A 22,013-nucleotide genomic window follows, 5' to 3' on the forward strand; every position below is an offset into this window, starting at 1 on the left:
CAAAGTATGGTAAGAAGGCAGTTCTTTAAATATATATGACATTTAAACACTAATAATCTTCTTATTTCAAATGCATTATGCAAAGTGCAAACTATTTACAGAATGAGTTGGCAATTATCGGAACCTCCTCAAGTGTGAGACATGCACATACTATAGAATGTATGTAGCAACAGTTGGTAAAATTCGCCATATACTGTTAAATTTGACAAGTTTCAAAAATGGATTAATGAGAAGATATGGTATTTAGGAGGATAATTCTACATTGATAGAAAAGTCAAGATAACACCTTTTGTGGGTGAAACTTAGGTGAACAATAAATTGGTTTCACAAGGTAAAACTTGAAATTTTGACATATTGTGATGTCATGGATGCCATCAATAGGAAGAATTCACTCCTATAAATAGGTAACTCCTAATTCATTTCTAACACACCTCTCACTTGTCTTCTCATCTCTTAAGGCATTTGTTCTTCTTTCTCTCTTGTAATATTTTACTTGTACTCTTTTAGAGTGAAATAAAAATTGGTTGTTTGTGTCTGAGGAGTAGGCAAAACAAAACAAAAATTTGCCGAACCTCGTTAATTTCTGGTGTTTTATTTGTTGTTGCCTCATTTACTATTTATTAGCTACCTTTAGATATAGTAGTTGTGATTTCATCACTCTCTATATATTCGGCTTCCGCAACAATTGGTATCAGAGTCAAGGTAGAAAAATGATGAGTCCACATCAAGTGTAATAATACGTCATCATTGACATCTTCGCTTATGACAAGAATTGTGTTAAATGCAAAATTTGTTGTTGAAATTTGTGATGGGTCAGGGCATTTCGGAATGTGGCAAGGCGAGGTCCTTGATGTTCTTTTCAACTAGGGCTAGATATTGCTATTGAAGAAAAGAAACCAGACAATGTATGATAAGAAGATTGGAAGATTATCAATTGTGTTGCTTGCGGTACCATTCGATCTTACCTAGCAAGAGAACAAAAGTATCCATACACGAAGGAAATATCTGCAAATAAATTATGGAATTCATTGGAGGAAAAATTCTTGAAGAAAAACAGTCAAAATAAACTTTATATGAAAAGAAGACTGTACGCTTCACTTATATTCCTGGTAGCACAATGAATGATCATATCACTAGTTTTAATAAGTTGGTGACAAATTTGCGGAATATGAACGTGACTTTTACGGATGGAAATATGGCCTTAATGTTGTTAAGTTCACTTCCCGATGAGTTCGAGCATCTTGAAACGACTCTACTGCATGAGAATGATGAAATATCTCACAAAGAAGTTTTTTCTGCCTTATATAGTTATGAACAAAGAAAGAGAGAAAAACATAAAGGCGGCGAAGCAGAAGCATTGATTGCGAGAGGTTGTTCTTTAAATCATATGAGAACGAAGAAAGAGAGATCCAAGTCAAGATCCAGACTCAACAAAGATGAATGTGCCTTTTGCCAAGAAAAAGGGCACTGGTAGAAAGACTATCCAAAATTGAATAGCAAAGTCAAATCAAACAATGGGAAGGCTGTCATGGATTCAAATGTGGCTGATTGTGATGACTCTGATTACTCACTAGTTACGACATATCCATCTAAATCATCTGTGTATGGTTGATGGACTCAGCTTGTAGATATCATGTGTGTCCCAATCGGGACTGGTTTGTTGATTTACAAGAAGGAGAATGTGGAGTTATTCACACCGCAAATAATAATCTTCTTACCGCATAAGATGTTGGTTTAATCCGATTAAGAAACCATGATGGATTAACTAGAACATTAACAGATGTTCGATGTGTACCAAATTTGAAGAAAAAACTCATTTCTGTTGGAGCCCTAGAGTCAAAGGGGTTCAAATTCATTGCAGATAATGGCGTGATGAGAATATGTTCTGGTGCACTGGTGGTAATGAAGACAATTCGAAGAAATAATAACATATACCACTATCAAGGTAGTACAGTTATTGGGACAACAACAACAACATCCAATGACGAGAAGGAGGCAAAAATGATCAAGCTGTGGCATATGCGCTTGGTGCATGCTGGAGAAAAATCCTTGAAAACTTTATCAGATCAAGGATTGCTAAAAGGAGTAAAAACTTGCAACTTGGAGTTTTGTGAGCATTGTGTCAAGGGAAAACAAATAAGGGTTAAATTTGGAACAACTATCCATAATACTAAAGGTATTTTGGATTATGTTCATTCAGATGTTTGGGGTGCTTCCAAAACGCCTTCACTTGGTGGGGAACAGTATTTTGTAATCTTTGTTGATGACTTTTCCCGAAGACTGTGGGGTGTATACGATGAAAACAAAAGATGAAGTATTGAAAATTTTTCTCAAATGGAAGACGATGATAGAAAATCAAAGTGGCAGAAAGATCAAGTGTCTTTGCACAGACAATAATGGAGAATACAAAAATGATATTTTTCAGAAAATTTGTGAGGAAAATGGCATCGTCAGACATTTCACCGTCAGAAATACACAACAGAATGGAGTGGTAGAACGCATGAATCGAACATTGTTGGAGAAGGTTCAGTGTATCTTGTCCAATGTTGGCTTGGGCAAAGAATTTTGGGCTGAGGCAATAACATACATGCCACCTCATTAATCTTCTACCATCTGCTGCTATTGGTGGGGAGACACCATTTGAAAAATGGTATGGAAAACCTGCTGAAGATTATGATTTTTCATATGTATTTGGATCAATTGCATATTATCATGTAAGAGAATCAAAATTGGACCCAAGAGCAAAGAAAACTTTATTTTTGGGAATTGCTTCTGGAGTCAAAGGATACCGTTTATGGTGTCTAGAGATGAGAAAAGTTATTTTCAGCAGGGATGTTACCTTTGATGAATCTACCTTGACAAATAAGGTAACAGTTAAAGAAGTCAAACAAATTGATGGTGCTTCAAAGCAGGTGAAGTTTGAGGGAAAGATAATTTTCCTAACTCATGGATCAAACGAGGAAACAACAAAAGATTTTTCTCTTGAAGGAGAGCCAGCCGAAGAGGAGGTTCCATCTTAAGAACCTCAACCACAACTTGAATCAATAGCAACGACCAAGCCAAAAAGGACAATAAGAAAACCTGCTCGACTCATAGATATGGTGGCTTGTGCTAACTTAATTGCAGCCGATGACATTCCTACCAAGAAGATGTTCGCTACAAAGCAAGATTGGTGGCCAAAGGATATGCTCAAAAGGAGGAAATTGATTATAATGAGGTGTTCTCTCCGGCTGTGAAACATTCCTCCATTACAGTGTTGTTGGCTTTGGTAGCACACTTGAATTTGAAACTAGTTCAGTTGGATGTAAAGACTGCATTTTTACATGGAGACTTGGAAGAGGAAATTTATATGACTCAGCCAGAAGGATTCAAAGTTGATGGAAAATAAAATATGGTGTGCAAACTTGAAAAATCATTGTATGGATTGAAACAATATTCTAGACAATGGTACAAACGATTTGACAAGTTTATATCGCAGTAAAGGTACATAAGAAACAAATACGATCATTGTGTGTATTTGCGCAAGCTTGAAGATAATTCCTTTATATATATTCTCCTATATGTTGATCTGTTGATAGCTTCTAAAAGTCAAGAGGAAATTGAGAAGCTAAAAATTCAACTAAGAAATGAGTTTGAGATGAAGGATTTGGGTGAGGCAAAAAAGATTCTTGGCATGGAGATAAAAAAAGATAGACACTCAAAGAAACTCTATTTATCTCAGAAAGAATATTTGAAGAAAGTACTAAACCGATTCGATATGAATGAAAAAACGAAGTTGGTTAGCACTCCGCTTGCTCCTCATTTTAAGCTTAGTGATGCTATGTCACCTAAAAATGAAGTTGAACAAGAATATATGTCAAGAGTACCATACGCGAATGCTATTGGTATCTTGATGTATGCAATGGTTTGCACAAGGCCTGATATTTGCACGATGTTGGACTTGTAAGTAGGTACATGCATAATCCTGAAAGAATCATTGCAGGCTGTAAAATGGATTCTATGATATATTCATAATACTGTAGATGTTGATTTGGTTTTCGAGCAGAAAGATAGTCAATGTCTTGTTAGATATTTTGACTCAGATTATGCAGGTGATTTGGACAAACGAAGATCAACTACTGGTTATGTTTTCACTATTGCAAATGCACCAGTTAGTTGAAAGTCTACTTTGCAGTCAACAGTTTCTTTGTCTACCACTGAGGCAGAGTATAGGGCAATTACAGAGGCTGCGAAGGAAGCAATTTGGTAGAATTTTTATAATCTCCTAAAGGGTAGCCATTTTTCATTATTTTAAATTTTACTATTTTATTTACTTATTTTGTTTTATTTACTTTTATCACCATATAGTTTTCCTTAAATTAATTCCCTCTAAATATCTCCCTTTAGAAATAAAAAAAATGAAATAAAAAATATTAAAATGAATTTTCTCTTTACTTAAGTAAAAATTTTATTTTAAAAAAAGTCATTCAGTCAAATCGCCGGTCAACCGCGAGTTAGCGGGCATCCCGAGGGCCTAATACCTTCTCGGGATGTACATTGAATTTTGAACCTTTTCAATCGATTTTTTAATCTATTTTTAAATCTTTTGAAATTTTTTACTGATTTTATCAAAATCAAATGGCGACTCAGTAATTTGAAAAGTCGATTTTTCTTAAATAATAATATTAATTGATTTTTCGAAACCTAGTCAATTTCTTTCATTTTTAAACAAATAGTAGTATTTTTTAAAGTAAAACAGCTGGTACATGCATAATCCTGAAAGAATCATTGGCAGGGTGTAAAATGGATTCTACGATATATTCATAATACTGTAGATGTTGGTTTGGTTTTCGAGCAGAAAGATAGTCAATGTCTTGTTAGATATTGTGACTCAGGTTATGCAGGTGATTTGGACAAATGAAGATCAACTACTGGTTATGTTTTCACTATTGCAAATGCACCCGTTAGTTGGAAGTCTACTTTGCAGTCAACAGTTGCTTTGTCTACCACTGAGGCAGAGTATAGGGCAATTACAGAGGCTGCGAAGGAAGCAATTTGGGTTCAAGGATTGCTTAGAGAGCTTGGTATTGGACAAGAATGAATCACAATATTTTGTGATAGTCAGAGTGCTATTCAATTAGCAAAGAACCAAGTTTATCATGCAAAGACTAAGAGCATTGACATCCGATATCATTTCATACGAGACATTATAAAAGATGGTGGAGTCATAATGCAGAAAATTCATACTACGGATAATCCTGCCGATATATTGATAAAAGTGGTGACTGCGCTCAAGTTTCAACATTGTTTGAACTTGATCAACATTGTTGAACATTGAAGATTAAGGTTGAAGACACAATCAAAATTATTATTGAGAGAAAGTTGAAAATGAAAAATCTTGCCAAGGTGAAAATTTATTAAATTTGACAAGTTTCAAAAATAGATTAATGAGAAGATATACAAGAAATCAATTGAAAAGACAAGTAAAAAGAACTTGACTTTACCAGTTCCAAAAACTTTACAAGAAAAGTATGTCTATGACCTAATGGTATAAGCCAACAACAGAATTTGGCATGCCAATATATTAACCAACCTACTAGGAACTTCTGATCTTCAAAATCTGCTTCTGACATTTCTGTGTCTCTAGCAGCGGTGTTGGAGGCAGAATCACCCTTCGACATTATAAGTGCTCATTATAACAGGGGAAGATCATTATCCTGCAATAGGTCAAATTTATTGTTCAAGACTTTTCATTGGGGAGTGTAACAAAAGGCCAGACATTATAAAACCTATAAGCTTTTAACTCATTTTCTTGAAAATTTCTATATCTACAAGTTTCTCTGCTAGGTATGAGAAGATAAAAATAAAATTTCAGAAGACATCATAATCACATATAAGTATACTCTATGTTAATAGTCTCAATGGTTGAGGGTACTGGCTATTGTCTCCTTATATGTCATTGGGAAATTCTCACCTCATGAGCTAACTTTTGGGGTGAAGTTAGGCCTATGATCCCTCTTTCTTTACATGGTTTCAGAACAAGACTCATCTCTATACTTGGTTTACCCAATGCTAGGACCATCTTACATTATCCATGCTTTAAATGCCCTTGGCATGTGGAGGAGAAATGTCAGATTCCCATATTGCATTAAGGATATGGGTAATTGTCTCCTTATACTATCGTCTTGGGCAATGCTCACCTACGGGTTAACTTTTTAGGGTTGTGTTTAAAACTCAAGATCTATCTTTTTCACACTTAAGAAATAAAGGATTTAAGTAACATCAACTACTACTACTCTGTATCAATCCCAAACAAGTTGAGGTTAAACATATGAATCCTAACTGGCCATGTTTCTTTCTTAAGCTCGACAAAATAGAGGATTCAAGAAATCCCACAAATCAATTTGTACATGACCAATAATTGGCTAACAAGTACAATCCCTCTTATCCTCCTTCCTCCATCCCCTCAATAAAAAGGAAAAAAAGAAAGAGTGTGTATACATGCAAGTTGGAACCTTTCCAAATTTGGACAATCAATAGGCACCAGCCACCAGGACAATGTGGAACTTAACACCTCACAGATGAGGCTTGGTATTACTTCCATACATGGTCGTGTGTAAAATCCCTACTAGAGATTTAAATCTCCATATAGTCTCAAGCTCCAATACGTTGAGAAAAATTGAAGACAAGCCTTAATGATTGCCAGTAAAGGACCTATCATTTTTAACATACATATGTCATGTGCCCACAAATGGAACCGCCAGTCTTCACCATAAAAAATAAAATGACAAATGAAGATTCGAAAGAATATCAGTTTCTTCTTTTAATCTTAATAATTTTTCTAATATAACTGAGAAGGTCCTCAAAAATTTCTAAAATAGTGGGACACCAATCAGTATATCAACTGCCTTGGTTTTAGTTTCAGAATTTCGGGCACTGACATTTTCAGTCATTATAATGGTCTGGGAAGTTGACTGCATTTCTCCATTTTCTTGTTTTTGAGCTTTTTGTGCATCCTTCTTTGTTGCTGTTGCTTGTCTATCCCTTTCCTCCTTCATTGAAACTCGAAGTGCCAGATCAATCTCAGGATCCAAGTTAGGATCAACACCAAAATCATAGCCAGACCCTTCACCAGAAGCAACTACAACAAATCTCTTTCTAGAGTCAACATCTTTAGTAAAGATAGGATTCCTGCCAATTTCAGATGAACAATATGATATGTTATGAAGATTATCTGGTTCAAAGTAATAGATGGTAATATATTGCTAACAAACTTCCTAGCACATCAGAAAGATTCCTAGCCCCAGGAGGAATATAAATGATGTGACTGTTATCATTGTTGTTTACTGGAGCAACTAATGCCTCCAGCTTCTCAGCCTTCCTGTTATCTTCTTGACCAAAATTAATAACATCAAGAGCTACTCTATGCTTATTCAACTTTCTTCCAATCATCTCCAAGAATTTTTTGTCTTCTTTAACAGGGTTGAACAAAACGTCAATACAAAGACAAAAAATCAATAGTTGAGGCAGCAACAATTACTCAGGAAGAAGTCATTACCTGCCAGCAAAAAGAATGATCCTCTGATAATGCTTTTTGTTTTGTCGATGCTTCAGATCCAACTGTGCCACATGTAGTTCAGCAGCCAAATTCATGTCACCACCGATATTTAATCCTAAGAAAGGTAAGAAAAAGCCAATCACATAAGAAATTGAAATGGAACTATTAAAAGGAGATTGCTAGACAATATATAGTTAACAAAACATCTGAAGATGACAAAGAATAAAGAAAATAGATTCAAATTGACAAACCACCAAAAGAGTGAGAAAAAGGGGGCAAGTATCGAACATACAGGGAATTGGAGGTAGCATTCTACCGATGTCAAGTCATGGACTGGTTTCTTCAGCCCTTTTTCTATGTGTTGGTGTTCTATATGACCGACATAAGACTCGACTTGGGAGTACCTATTGATGGAAGGGGGGCTCTAAGCGATCACGAGCGAAGACGTGTTGAAGTGAAAGCCCCTGGGATTATTGAACGTAAATCAGTGCACGAGCCTATGCAAACAGGTTTAAAAGCGGTAGATAGCCTGGTTACGAAAAGTAGAAACAGTTTGCATTTTTTCTAATTCCCTCGCCCCCCCTGTTTTTGCCCTATCCTCTCATCCTTCCCAGGTTCTGGTTCAGGAAAGGGTCAACGCAAGGATCTTATTTCGAAGCAATCTCTGGAGCGCAAGGAACTCCTTATAAGGTTCTGGAAAAAACTTCCAACAGACACTCCACTCAGGGAAGCAGAGCTGATGTGAGTATCATATAGACATTATAGTGAAGTATACATTGCTTTAGGAGAATCATAGTAGCACAATTAGTTGGCAACCTAAACTTTCACTTTATTGGCGAGAATTCGATTTTCCTTGTAAGTTTTTCCCCCATAACCTTTTCCCTACTAAAAAGAAGAAAAAATGTTCACACTGGTAGTGGAAACCCTTTTCTCGTCGGGCTAGGATCTATAGTCGTTCGACTTGAGGAAAGCGCATTCAGATTCAAAATCGTCAATTTCTTGAGATTATCTTTCCATAATCACCTTCTTCAGTTGAATAAAATTAAAGTAATAGGGAGGCAATGGACATTCTATTGTGGTTGCAAGTAGATTAATACAACATATAAATGAGTAGTTATTAACTCAGGAAGTCAAATCGAGGATAATACTGACTTTCTAGGCAGAAAATAAAAAAGAAATCCTCAATTATTTTCCCAATCCTTTAGGCATTACCAGTCCTTTCAGTTCAAATTTTGGGCTCTTATTCATTACCGCTCTTTCCGTCTCCCAATATGTTGTACTAATATGTTATTCATATCACATAACTGCAGGTCTTTATCCTACACTCATTATTTCATCCTAAGAAAGTCAGCCTTCTTATTTTGTTTCGTTTGGTACATGTCATTCAATTGGCATTCAAAAGCTTCTTTCTCTGCCTTTGCCGAGTAAGGGACTAAAAATGCTATCAGACACTGTAGGGACAAATTATCTTTTATTACATCTTATTTAGCAAAACACACATTTTCATTCTCTCTTTTCATAGATACACATACCTGCAAATTTTATGGATAACTTAAAAAATTATGAAGGGTATAAGTAGGTTTCATCACAGAAGATGTGGTGATATCAGGAATATCGGCAACCTTTTTATGTAAATCTTCTATCGTAGGACAAAAATGTAATTGCAAAATGGTAAAGAACGAATAGCCTGAACTGGAAGAAACAAGTGTCTTTAGGCACACACAAGTGAACACCAGCAAATCTAGAGTACTAAATAGTAAAATTTGGAAAAACCTTTGTCAAGATCCTACAGAAGTGGCACTAGAACCGCATAGAGTCATTACTCAAAACCAATCACGTATCTTCCATACTTGTTCTAGGCATCATAATCTCATAAAATTCTAGTAAGCCTAGGTTTCGTTAAATCTAATGTCAATATAGCAAGCTGCAAATCGATAGAAGTGATTTTAATGGCGTCTACAGAGTAATAAATTACTACGAAGAAAAGCATAGTCATGCATAGAAGCTTACTGTTACTGCAAGATAACATTTCTTCGAAACACTGGTTGGAGTGATTAATACACGAACTCATTTGCCAACCATGGTTAATGCTCCGACTGTACTCTCAGCGTTTGCCTGCAAATCGATTAACCAAATCATACAATGGAACAGTCAAGAGTATAGACTCGGTGCTTACTAAAAGGTAAGAAATTGCTGAAATACAATGTAACGTCATTGAGTCAGCTATTCACGAAAATCCTAAGAAGAGTAAAATTCATGATCAGTAGGTACGGAGGACCATTACATCCACTACTTAGTGATAGTTCACAAACTTTCTATAAGTAAGTATTTTTAGAAAAGTCTTTGATTATATTCACAACAGTGTTGTCAAAAACTCATTTGAGGCACATTTAAGCCCAGAAGCTAGATGCAGAACATGTTGAGCTTACTGCATCAAAGTACTTATGGCGGGTGTTCATTACCCATGGGCTCCCTCTTGAAAAGCATACCACTAACCAGTAACTATTTCAGTTAGTAGACTACCATTGTTGTTCTTGAATTACATATATACTTTTTTTTATATAATTTCTACAACTGCATTTTCTTTCATTAAACTCTACACTATACTTTGTCCTTTTCTAAAGGTTCACTTCTCGTTTGATAACATTGATTCATAGCAATTTATATAACTCGAACACAAATAATTATGGCAAAAAATATTGTCACCAACTATTCAAAGGTTGAATAAACTGTTTGTGTTTTAGCACCACATAAACGAAACTAACAACATCAGATTGAGCTTCAAACCCTACACTATTAGTCTTTTTTAGGGCTCACTTTCATTGTTGATAAACACTGATGCATAGCAGTTTTATGTAACTCAAAAACAATCAGTTATACCCGAAATCCTATCAACAAACAATTCAAAAGTTGAATAAACTACTTGGATTGTAGCACCACAAATGAAACTAACATCGTCGTATTGAGCTTCAAACTTCACAATTTTTTCTAATGTTAACATTTCGCCATTGATAAGCACTGATAATAGCAGTTTTGTATAACTAAAAAACAATTGGCAATGGGCAAAACACTACCAACCATGTGTTTAAAATCACAAATCGAAGTAAAAGCCGAATATTGTGCATAAAACCGGTTGCGATAATCACCATACGCATCCATTCAAAATTATCAATACAGATCATTACAGCCTGAATAAAAAACAGTTACGAAAAAAATATCAACGGGGATATGCAAATTGTTAAATAGAAAACGCAAAACTTGAATTTACAGATTGCACTGAGTATTCATAACAACAAAAAGGGGAAAAATCTGACCTCCTCCACCATTGTTAACGAACTCACAAGGTTAAAATTCTGCAGAATCAATTTTTGTTTGAGCAACAACAAAATAAAGTTTACTTGATGAACAAGTTATTATTTAATTTTCTTTTTAATCTGTTCAAAAAAATAACGTAATTATATAATAAGTAACAATTTAGTTTTAAAAATAAATTCTAGCTATACAGATATTATCACTTATTCCCTCCGTCCCATTTTATGTGACAACATTTGACTTGGGACGGAGTTTAAGAAATAATGAAGACTTTAAAATGTTTACCAAATTACACTTCAAAAAAGTAACTCACTTTTCTCTCTCTTCATAAATATATTAGAAAATTAAGTGGGACCAATAAGGGTAAAAGAGAAATTATACCTTTAAATACTTACTATATAAGGAAATATGACAGACTAACCAAAAAGGACATCATGCCACATAAAATCAGACGGAGGGAGTATTTTATTTTAGACAATCAGTTTCTTCTTTCTTAAATTTTTTGCTGAGTCAAACTAACTCAACGTCCAACCTTTTATTTCTCACTAATACTATCACAATATATCATAGTTACTATGAATATAATATTAGTATGAATAAGTGAGCAGTGTCTTCATTGAAGGTCGACTTCCTCCTCCTTAGACTATGTTTGGATCATTGTTATCCATTGTATTGTATTGTATCGTTACTATACCTACAATGTTTGTTTTGATTGTTACTTAAAATGTATTATACTTTATTGTTAAATTTCGTTGTTACGTAACAATGGAAACCCCTATTTTATGGAACAACCAATTTGGTGTATTCCCATTGTTACTTAATTTCTTTTTTCAATTATATCTTTATATAATATTTCAAAATACTATTTTACCCTTTACCTTAATTATTTAAATTTAGTCAAACCTCCTACATTAGGATAATTAAGGATATTTTTGTAAATTTATAAAATACAATACATTACGATACAATCAAATCAAACGACTAAAAAGTTATTAAACAACAACAAACAATACAGTCTAGCCAAACATTGTATCTACCACACAATAGAGTACAATACAATACAATACTATATGAAACAATAAGTAACAATGAATAGCAATGATCCAAACCAAGGGTTATATCATTAAAGTATAATATAATATGATAGTGTCAATGAGTAACTGAACAATGTTTTTTTTTATAGATTTGTTTGAGTCATCCAATGAGATTACTCAATCTTCTATGATATCATTACGATATATCATATATGTTATCATTGAGATTTGTTATAGTTTTTCAATATTTTAATTTAAAAATAATTTTAAAAAGAGTCATAATTTAGATATATTTTTTAAAAAATAAAATTGCAAGAAATTAAAAAAAAAATCTACTAATTTAGACTTTAATAAATAAAATTTTGACTTTGATAATTTTGTCTTAATTATTTGGTATAAATAGAGTAACAATATGCCGACGAAGTATCATAAACGATTAGGGTCAGACCTATATGATATTGAAATGATATCAATATATCGATAAAACATCATGAGTGTTTTAAGGTTAAATAGTTCGAATTAAATCCAATTTAGATTAATAGTTTCACAATTTAGAACTCAAATCCAAGTGACTTGAGGATGGAGTGATGACATATCATAATTTAAAAGTAAAAAAATAATTAATTTAACTTAAAAAGATATCATTGCTGACGAAAGTCCATATTACAAATGAAATCAAGAACCAAAAGAAAAAAAAATCTAGCAAATAAATTGATCATTGATTCAATACATTTTTTTTATCAACTTATCAATGACTAAATTATTAAAAATTACTGATTTACCACTCATATTTAGCAATTAATCAATAACTAATAAAACTAATTCATAACATATACAGTAAAACCTCTATAAATTAATATTCGATAAATTAATACTTGATAAATTAATAATCTCTCTAAAATAATATTTTCCTTTAGTTTCAACTTGGGCCACTTGAAAAATTCATCATTTTCGATAAGATAATAAGATAATATATTTTCAGAAGATCTCTATATAAATATATGGTCCTATTAATATCATAAATTAATAATTCTTTAAAAGACATATATTTGTAGACAATTTAGCGAAATATGATTCTATTGTGTTCTCTTTTTTTTTTTTTTTAAATATGGTTGAAGCTCATCTCTAACTTTTCTTATTGCATCCACGAGCTCCGGTGTTAATATTTTCAAATTGCTTATAAGATTGTGAAGAGTTCTAGATGCGATAAGTGTTTTCTTACGCGCAACTGGTTCCAAATGTATAATATCTTCTTCAACTTTATCATCAACATTACTTTTTCTGATGGTATCCGCAATTACTTCTAAGTTCTAGTCCTCTGAACATGTATCACTTTCACTCGAATTATCCAACACGTTATTATCATCCATTTTATTGTGGTAACAGAGATCATTAATAATGACCTCAAGTTCATGAATGATGTTTTCACAAGTAGTTCATTCAAAGTCCCTGAAATTGCGTCCCCCAAATAAATTTTACAGTGTCGAAAACAATTTGTTGTATTGTTTCTTGCTGAATATCTTTTTTAAAATAACAGGGATTGCAAAATTGATAGCATCCAAATATTGATCTTTGTTAGATCAATTTGTCCTACTTCATAGCCTTCTAATTCCTACGATAAAATCTGCTCGATCATACATAATCTCTTACTATCACAACTTCACAAAGTCGAAATTAGTAAGATACAATTATTTTGATGTATTCGTTGCACTTTATGTGTAATACTTTTTATGTGAAATCAATAAATATAATATATATATTAGTACGATATAATTATTTTATATAATCAACATTAACCTTCATCAAATCTCAAATCGTTTTTTAAATTAATAAATATCAATTTATCGATTAAATAATATTTCTATAAAATAATAAAATTTCTTGATCCAACCTATATTAATTTATAGAGATTTTACAGTAAATCGAATTGAATCATCGATAAACAACCTTACATTTGATATTGTTTCTTCATATTAGCAATATCTATTGATTATAACGGAACATAAGATTATTCTATTTCGAATAGTTCAAGGGTAAAAACGGTCTTTTTTTCACTGGAGTCCGACCCAGGCCCAATAGATGAATTGGAGTTTTCATGGAGATTATGGAAAAGCATTCGTAGTTCGATTTATACAGTTTCTTTTGGTTATTGTAAAATTGAGTACAGAAACAACAATATTTCAGCATATTATTTCGACAATTTTTTCTTCAGGTATTCCGACGAACTTCTGTTTACTGCTTTCGTTTCCTTTTTCCCTTTTGTTAGTGCGGCGGCCGGAGACGGAGCTAGAGTGTTAGTTTTGCGGGTTTGGTTGAACATGATAGATTTAGGCCCAAATTATGTATCTGTGTTTAAAATCTAGTTAATTTAACAACAAACAAACAACTAAATTTCCCGGGATTATTTTGTTGTAGTTACTGCTAAGTCAGCTTTCAATTAGGTTGCGTTTTTTGAATTGTTTTTCTCTATGGAAACAAACTCACTATCTTTGAGGTCGAGGTAAGGTGTATGTACACTCTATCCTACTTGGTATGACTACACTGGGTATGTTGTTGGATCTACATTAAGTATGTTAAAAATCTACTTAAATATAACAAACAAACAACAATTTGCCCAGGGGATTATTTTGTTGTAGTTACTGCTTTAGTAAGCTTTGTTATGCTTTCACTTCCGTTACTTCTTTTTGAACTGTGTTTCTTGGTTGAAAGTTTATGGGAAACAACGTCTTAATAACTATCTATGAGGTTGGGTTAATGTTTGTGTATTCTCTATTCTCCCAAGACCTTGCTTTGTGGAATTACAGTGGGTATGTTGTTGTTTTTGTTAGTCTACACTGGGTAAGTTGTTGGGTCTTGGCAGGGTGGGCGTACACATACCTTACCCCTATCAATGTGGGTAGAAAGACATAGTAGGGTTTTTTATGTTTGAAGAGTTTTTTTCAAAGGAATAATGGGTTTCACTTTCTTGACTTGATAAAAGTTGTTGTCTTTTTTTTAGTTTTGTGATGATGGATGTGGAAGAAACCTCAAGTTTGCCTCTGCCAGATGCTTTTCTTGATTTTCTGAATCAACATGACTTGGATCCTTCTATTTATACTGCCACCGATTCCATACCTCGCTATATAAGGTACTTTTTGCAACTTGCAAGCATGCCTAGTGCATTAACTCATTTTTGTTATTTACATAATGTCTGTCAAATGTGATGTGACTAATAAGTAGCAAAATGCCGTCAGTTACTTCATTGTGTGAATTCACCTTTTGCTTCCAATGACAATAAATAAGTTCGTGGTGATACTTTTTTACTTTTTGAGATAACAGTGGTGTCCAGTTCAACTTGGGTGCATTTCGACTAATTTATCGGGTTCGTACTACTTTCTATTAGTTCAAATACGGGGTAATTCTGTTCACCAATGCTTAAATAGATGATACAAAATCACATAATGGATTTTTTCCATGATAATAAATAAGGAGAATAGAGTGCTAATGCTTTTTTCTTAATAACCGTGGTTTCAAGTCCGCTTGCACACATTTTGACTAATTCAGGTACTTACTACCTCCCACCAACACAAATACTAGATAATTATGTCCACCAAGGCTCAGACAAATAGTAAGAAATTACCTCACACTTCTTGCGCATGTTGGAATTTGAACCCCAGTCTCTCTCATGGTTCAAACTTCATTGGTGTTGCGACATGCGCCACACCCTCGGGTGCTAGAATGGTGATACTTTTGAATCTTATTTCTTTTCAAGTTAACCGATTAGAATTGTTACAACTTACAAAACCTGTCAGAATCAGCCATAAATTAAGTTTATGCTTACATATATCTCAATTCTGTTGAAATTTCTTTATACCTGTTCCTTTTCTTATTTATAGAATCACATAAATCTAGTTAGCATTGCCCAACTTTTATACTAACACATATTAGAGATATGTTTACTTGTAGCAACATACTGCCTTCGGGTGTATAGCAAGCTTGCTGAAGGAAACTTGTGTGATGGAAGAGTAATAATCTTAGTGTGCATTTGGTATGGAGGAAAACACTTTGCGTTAGATTTTTTTTTAACATAAAAATATCTTTTTCTTAAAAAAAAAAAGAAAATCTATTTCCACCATGTGAATTAAACTCTTTTGGATCTTTTTTCTAGTGTTTGGTTGTGTATAAAAGTAAATTGTCTATTGTAATCTACAGAATGTTGTATATGGTACAATGATAGTGTTTTTGTGATATGAATAAAAGTAGTCAACAATGTTTACCTGTTAATTGGAGCAAGTGGAATAATTCGGATATTTGCAAACGAACTGATATCTGTCCAGAAATAAATTGTGTCATTTTTCTCCTGTTGGTGGAAGATATTTTTCTCAGAGAAAACACCTTCCACCAATTCAAGATGACGAAACATCGGAAAATGCTTTCAGTATAAGAAAATTTTCCAGAAGAACATCATTTTCCGCTAAACAGTCACACTCTTAGGATATTAAAGGACGTGTCTTCACAAAAATAGATGTGAGAGATCTTCCACAGACTCTCTTTTTTTTTTGAAGGATAAAGCCTGGTTATGAGGATTTGCTTGAAGAAATTGAAAGTGATATTAGATGCAAGCTTGAAAGAGTGTGTTGGTTGCCCAACTTTTATCATCTTCAACCTGATGTTCGAATTGCTAGTTCGAAGGCGTACCAAGAAGGGAAGGTGAGGAATCTTTTTAATAATGACTCTTGGTGAATATGATACTCACGAGCCTTGAGATTATTATTCAATTTCCAGTATGTCAAAAATGCTCTTCATGAAATTTTTTTCCTTTAACATTCTCTAAAGATTAGAGCAGATAAAAGTTTGTCTCCTGCTCCTACAAAAATATACTAACCCTTTTTCTCTCTCCAACACTATCTTTAATTTTTTGCTATTCCCCGCAATTGACTTGTTGGCTTTCTGGTTAGGAGAGTGTCATCTAAGCAAAATTTACCCCGCAGTGATCAGCTTTATATAGGAACATTCCTAGTCTAGCGGTTGATTAGAAAATACGACCCATTCCATTATAATTGATGATTTTGAGTAATTATTTTGTCTTTGTATCCAGATGTATGGAATTGATGCAGCATCCGGAGCTGCTGTGACAGCTTTGGACATTTCAGTAGGGGATCATGTCCTTGATCTTTGTGCTGCACCTGGTAATTCCTGACTTGAATATGGAAAAAGTAAATTTCTATTATGGCTGTTGATTTTGGCACTTGGTCTCCTCACATGTTACTAAGAATTTTGATTCAGGGCACAGTGTTAGCAAGAGGTACCTACCTTATTATGAATCTGTCAAGAGTATAACAACCCAGTGCTTCAAACATTTTACTACGATAATAGCCTAGGCGACAAAGAGGAAGTTCTAAGTGGTTAAGAAGTGATCTCCTGCTTTGGATATTAAGAGATCTTGAGAATAAGTAAATGTCTTTAAAAGTATATTATTGAACAAATAATAGTGTATTCGTTAAAATAACTAAAATTCCCGGATCTAATATTTTTTTTTGACAAGTGCTGGATATGGGCCGGAGAAGGCCATAGCTAAATGAAGTATGTACTATATAGATATGAATTATTCATAGGCATTTCTGTTCAAGTGTGAAAACTGAAGATTCCTTGACCTCTTTAATTAATCTGTAGAACCACATGTTTTTCTGAAGCTTTTGAACTTCCAAGTACCATGTAATAGACTTCTGATACAGCATTCCAATTTGTAACTCATTTTTGATATCTTCTTTTAGGTGCTAAACTTTGTATGATGTTGGACATTCTTGGCAGTTCGGGTTCTGTGACTGGTGTTGACATTGCAAAACATCGATTAGCGGCCTGTAGAACCATGCTACAGAAATATAGTCTTGGTGGTCATTGTCGTCTTTTTGTTGCTGATGGAACCAGCTTTTCTCTTCTCCCTGTCAGGGTCCATTCAGGCTCTACATTGCAAAATGAAAATGGTAAAATGATTATCATTTAATAACCTTTAGTTGCAATGCTTCTTTGTTTCTTACTGATTTTTGCCAAGTCTTTTTGGTCATAGTCTTACTCCAAGGTATTTTGTTTTTCTTTTAATCTAGCGGATGAATTTGCTTCAGGAGAAAAATTTGAAGTATATGGGGAGTGGAAGTCTCGCAGACCATGGAAAGAAAGGAAGAAGGAAGCTATAGCTAGAGAAAAAGGTGTCTCCAAGCTATTCTCACCAACTCAAGAACCAGAGCTTATATTTTATGGCCGGTATTCTGGGGTGGTTGGGATGAGAAAAAATGAATTATATCAAAAGATGCCTATCAGTGAGGTTTTACAGCTTGGCTACGACAAGGTACACCAAAGTTCCGAACCTCCAGATGTTTTCTGTTAACCTTAATTTGTCTTTTCCCTGACTTGAAGGCTTATTTTCCTTTTCTAAAAACTTGATCCTCATTAAGTCAAGATTATTGTTTTGGTTCCTATTCAACAGTATAACGGCTTTAAGATATTTTCTTATATTTTCCTAAATAACTACTGACTAGTTCGAGTTTAAGTCAGGTTCTTGTGGATGCAGAATGTACCCATGATGGTTCTATTAAGCATGTTCAGAAATTTGAGCAATGGGGCTGGACAACCTTCCAGCGCCGTGTGCTAGATGCAGAAAGAACCGATGATCTTACTATCCTTCAGGTGCTGAAGTTAGCTTGTTTTCCCAGACCTACATATATATTTTGCCTTGAAAATACTCTGCCAATTTTTGCAGCTGATAAAGCTACTGATTAACAACAGAGATTGGCTAATAGCTTGTAAAAATTAGTATAATTTGGATAATTATGCTTGGTTCGTGGCAAGTAGTAGTTTGAAACTATTTATATAATTTATGTCTAACCTCCTTAATGATAATTGCCTTGTTACTAGAAAATAGTAAAATGAAGCATAACAGTATATCAGATGAATAGGCATATCAAGAATTTCATGGCACACCTTCAACTTACTGAGGAGACCCTAGATAGGAAGGAATGAAGGTCGAGGGTTAGGATAGAAGGGTGGTAGGTAGCCGATTGTTGTAGTACTTTTATGCGGGAGAGGCTAGGGGTTGTCTCGTTTCATCTTCTCCTTAATTGTTAGTCTTCTATTTATTTCATTTGCTTTGTTCATCTTGCTACTTTGCGGTCGTTATTTTTTGTCTACTCTGATTACACTTCTTAAGCTGTGGGTCTATCGAAAACAACTTCTCTACCCCACAAAGTTAGGGTAAGGTCTGCGTACATCTTACTTGCCCAGTTGCCCTAGATCCCATTTGCGGGATTACACTGGGTATGTTTTTGTTGTTAAAACATGAGAATGTACAGATGCAACATTGTACCCCTTTGTGTATTTTGCTGGTTTTCTAATGTCTTGTTAACTGTCTGTTGTCTGGATCACATATATACTATACTCGAGGCTTTAGATAATTGCATCTTACTCAAAGAATTGTCTCTAACTCTCAAAAAGCACGAACATACCCATAATGACAAGATGTGAGTGTGCTATTGATTCTAGATCTAACCTGTGTGTTATTTGTGGAGACCTTTTGAAGAAAAGGCCATGGAAAGAATTTCAAAAGCAATCTCTCGAATCACTAGATCTTATCTGGCATGCATATTGTTGTGTGATAAGGAAAAAAAAGACATCTCAAAGCTTATTGCTCTTCAATATTTTTAGAACCCAGAATCGCAATTAGGTATATCAAAATGAATTTAGTAAGTCACGTCCAAGTTTTGCCATTAATTTAGATGTTTGTTCCAGGTCTTAGTAGCACGTTCGACTGGAAGTCTGGAACTTAAGTTTGGAGATGATTTTTATTGTGGGCTGCTAGGGGTAGTAGGTACTCTTTAATTAGAAAAGGCTATAGAAGAGTATCCAGTCTCAAGCTGCAAAATCCGGAGAAGTTGGTGACTGGGTTCTATCATCACAAAAAATTGAGCTTGTTTCTTGGAAATGTGGTAGGGAAGATTCTGCAGCTCTATAGTGTTGCATGTAACACTTGTTACTTCTGGAGGATGGGCATAATCTCTCTTCTGCTCCAGCTTTAGTGTCCTCAAAATTATTTCTCATGAATAGATGAATCTTTCTGAATTCAGCCACATGTAGTTAAATTTCCATGTTTAAGTGAAGTTTTCTGATTTCCTCATTCAAAGTTCCTCTCCTTGCTCAAGTTTGTTTTTTCCTATATCTTTGCGCACAATAATTTATCCGTTTCCTGCAGCTGCAACTTCTAACTAATGGATTCAGATTGCTCAGAGTTGGGGGAGCCCTTGTCTATAGCACTTGCAGGTATCCGTCCATCTGCTTGTAATCCCATGGCTACAGATCCTCTTTTCTTTCCATTCTATTGATACTCATAAATCCTTTTCGTTGTTTGTGTGGGTGTACCAAATAGTTTAACCTTTGCTCAGAACGAAGATGTGGTCGAGCGGTTCCTTTCGGAGAACACATATGCAGGTAAAATTTTACTTTTGTAATAAATCTAGAAACTGATAGCTTGATGTGCTTGTAATTTCACAAGCTGGGTGCCAGATATGATCACATATGTGGTCAAAGTTGTTCATTATCCATTGCATATATACCTATAGTGAAGTTGCTTCAGCTGCTGTTTTGAAAGTTATACTTGAACCATTCGGAAAATAAACAGCCTCTTGCAGAAATGCAGGGTAAGGCTGCATACAATAGACCATTGTGGTCCGGCCGAACCCTGTGCATAGCAGGAGCTTAGTGTACCGGGCTGCTCCTTTTTTATCACCTGGCTAGGGACTTCTAAGTTAACTGGTTTGAGGGGGTTGGCAGAGGCCGTATAATGTAAGTAAAAGTTTAACAAAAGTCTTACAAGACAGGTTTTATTCAGCTGCATTGTAAATCATCATAAGAGTTCACAGGAATTGCGTGAAATACACCGTTGATTCATAGTCCTTGCGAGTACAGGCTTTCCTCATCTCTGACACTTTTCCGTCTACCAGCTCCCTGTTTTTTGTTGTATTGTGCAGTCAGTTTTCTTATTTATTTTCAGAATTGCTGGAGATTACTGCTGCCAAAAATTGGCCATGCAAGAGTGGTCGAATACAGAAAACCTTACGATTTGATCCTTTGACATCTTGTACAAGCGGACTCTTTGTTGCTAAGTTCACAAAATTGGCCATTTAGTCGAAAGAGGTTTGTTCTCTAAACCCTTCCATATCCTAGCTCGAACATCATAGTTGGCTAGCAAATTTAGTATATTCAGTTGTGCGAAAACTCCTCCATGTTAGTTTAGCATAAACCATTTATCTAGAATAATTTGAACAGGATCAGTTTTGAGATTGTGCTGATGGTGAAATACTCATTGAAAGCAATTCAATGTCCAAAACCCTCACGTTCAACTAAATCTGGATTCGCGCCATTTAAGTCACACCACGAAGGAATTGGATTACTCGAAAAACTTTCTATATATATATATATGATAATCCCTGTTTTGCACATTTAGTAGATGGAAATAGCTTGTTTCTTTTCCATGGATGGAAAGGAAAATCTATCTGCATCAAAAGTTTTGTAGTACAATTTTTTGTAAAATATTTATGTGAATGAGGTAAAGATACTATAACAGTTGTTTTGTACTTGAAAAATATAAACATGAACACCCAAAAATGTGTACCAGAAGTGAATTCAGAATTTAGACTAGTGGTTCAGTTTAGTTTTTAAAGAATCTCCATTTCTTTTTCTTCGAATCGAATCTACACAAACTTTTTTATATTTTCTTCGGGTTGCTAATGCGTTGAATCTATTATATTTTTAAAGTTATGAGTTCATATCTACTATGTGTTGTACTTTATTGAATTTTTATATGTTCATGCTCCACGTTGAGAATATTGGGTTCAAATGAACTCGATATTATAACGATGGATCAGTCACTGATGTGTACTATATTTTTGAAGAATAACCATCTGTAAGAAACTAAGTAGCAGTTTTTTTTTTTGTTTTTAAAAAATTAAATTTAGCTCTAGCAGTTTGAACCATGTTATAGCCTAACTGTCATATCTAAAATTAGGTATATGATAAGATATGTGTATCTTACGCTCTTTAGATTCAACTCACAGATTATACTGAGTATATTATTAGTTGTATTTTACCGCATAAAAAATAGT

The 22,013-nt window shown here is 34.1% G+C and overlaps 1 protein-coding gene and 1 pseudogene across 4 annotated transcripts; one reads left to right on the forward strand and one right to left on the reverse strand.

Moving 5' to 3' along the window:
- Positions 1–6,851: 6,851 nt before the first annotated feature.
- LOC101244160 (26S proteasome non-ATPase regulatory subunit 4 homolog) lies at positions 6,852–10,863 on the reverse strand (annotated as a pseudogene).
- Positions 10,864–13,952: 3,089 nt separating this feature from the next.
- LOC101244643 (rRNA (cytosine-C(5))-methyltransferase NOP2C) lies at positions 13,953–21,516 on the forward strand. 4 transcript variants are annotated; one of them, XM_004234482.5, is made up of 11 exons: positions 13,953–14,095; positions 14,882–15,010; positions 16,428–16,572; positions 16,961–17,051; positions 17,637–17,846; positions 17,985–18,208; positions 18,415–18,546; positions 20,105–20,172; positions 20,279–20,340; positions 20,903–21,045; positions 21,178–21,516. In XM_004234482.5, the coding sequence occupies exons 2-10, from the start codon at positions 14,889–14,891 to the stop codon at positions 21,034–21,036; spliced, it is 1,188 nt and encodes a 395-aa protein (XP_004234530.1). In that variant the 5' UTR covers positions 13,953–14,095; positions 14,882–14,888; the 3' UTR covers positions 21,037–21,045; positions 21,178–21,516. The 4 variants fall into 4 exon arrangements, with proteins under 4 accessions (XP_004234530.1, XP_010317691.1, XP_010317690.1 ...); XM_010319389.4 differs by having other exon boundaries at positions 13,958–14,095; positions 17,967–18,208; positions 21,164–21,516; XM_010319388.4 differs by having other exon boundaries at positions 13,958–14,095; positions 17,967–18,208.
- The last annotated feature ends 497 nt before the right edge of the window (positions 21,517–22,013 follow it).

This window comes from Solanum lycopersicum, chromosome 3, assembly GCF_036512215.1.
Source record: "Solanum lycopersicum chromosome 3, SLM_r2.1".
Taxonomy (NCBI): domain Eukaryota; kingdom Viridiplantae; phylum Streptophyta; class Magnoliopsida; order Solanales; family Solanaceae; genus Solanum; species Solanum lycopersicum.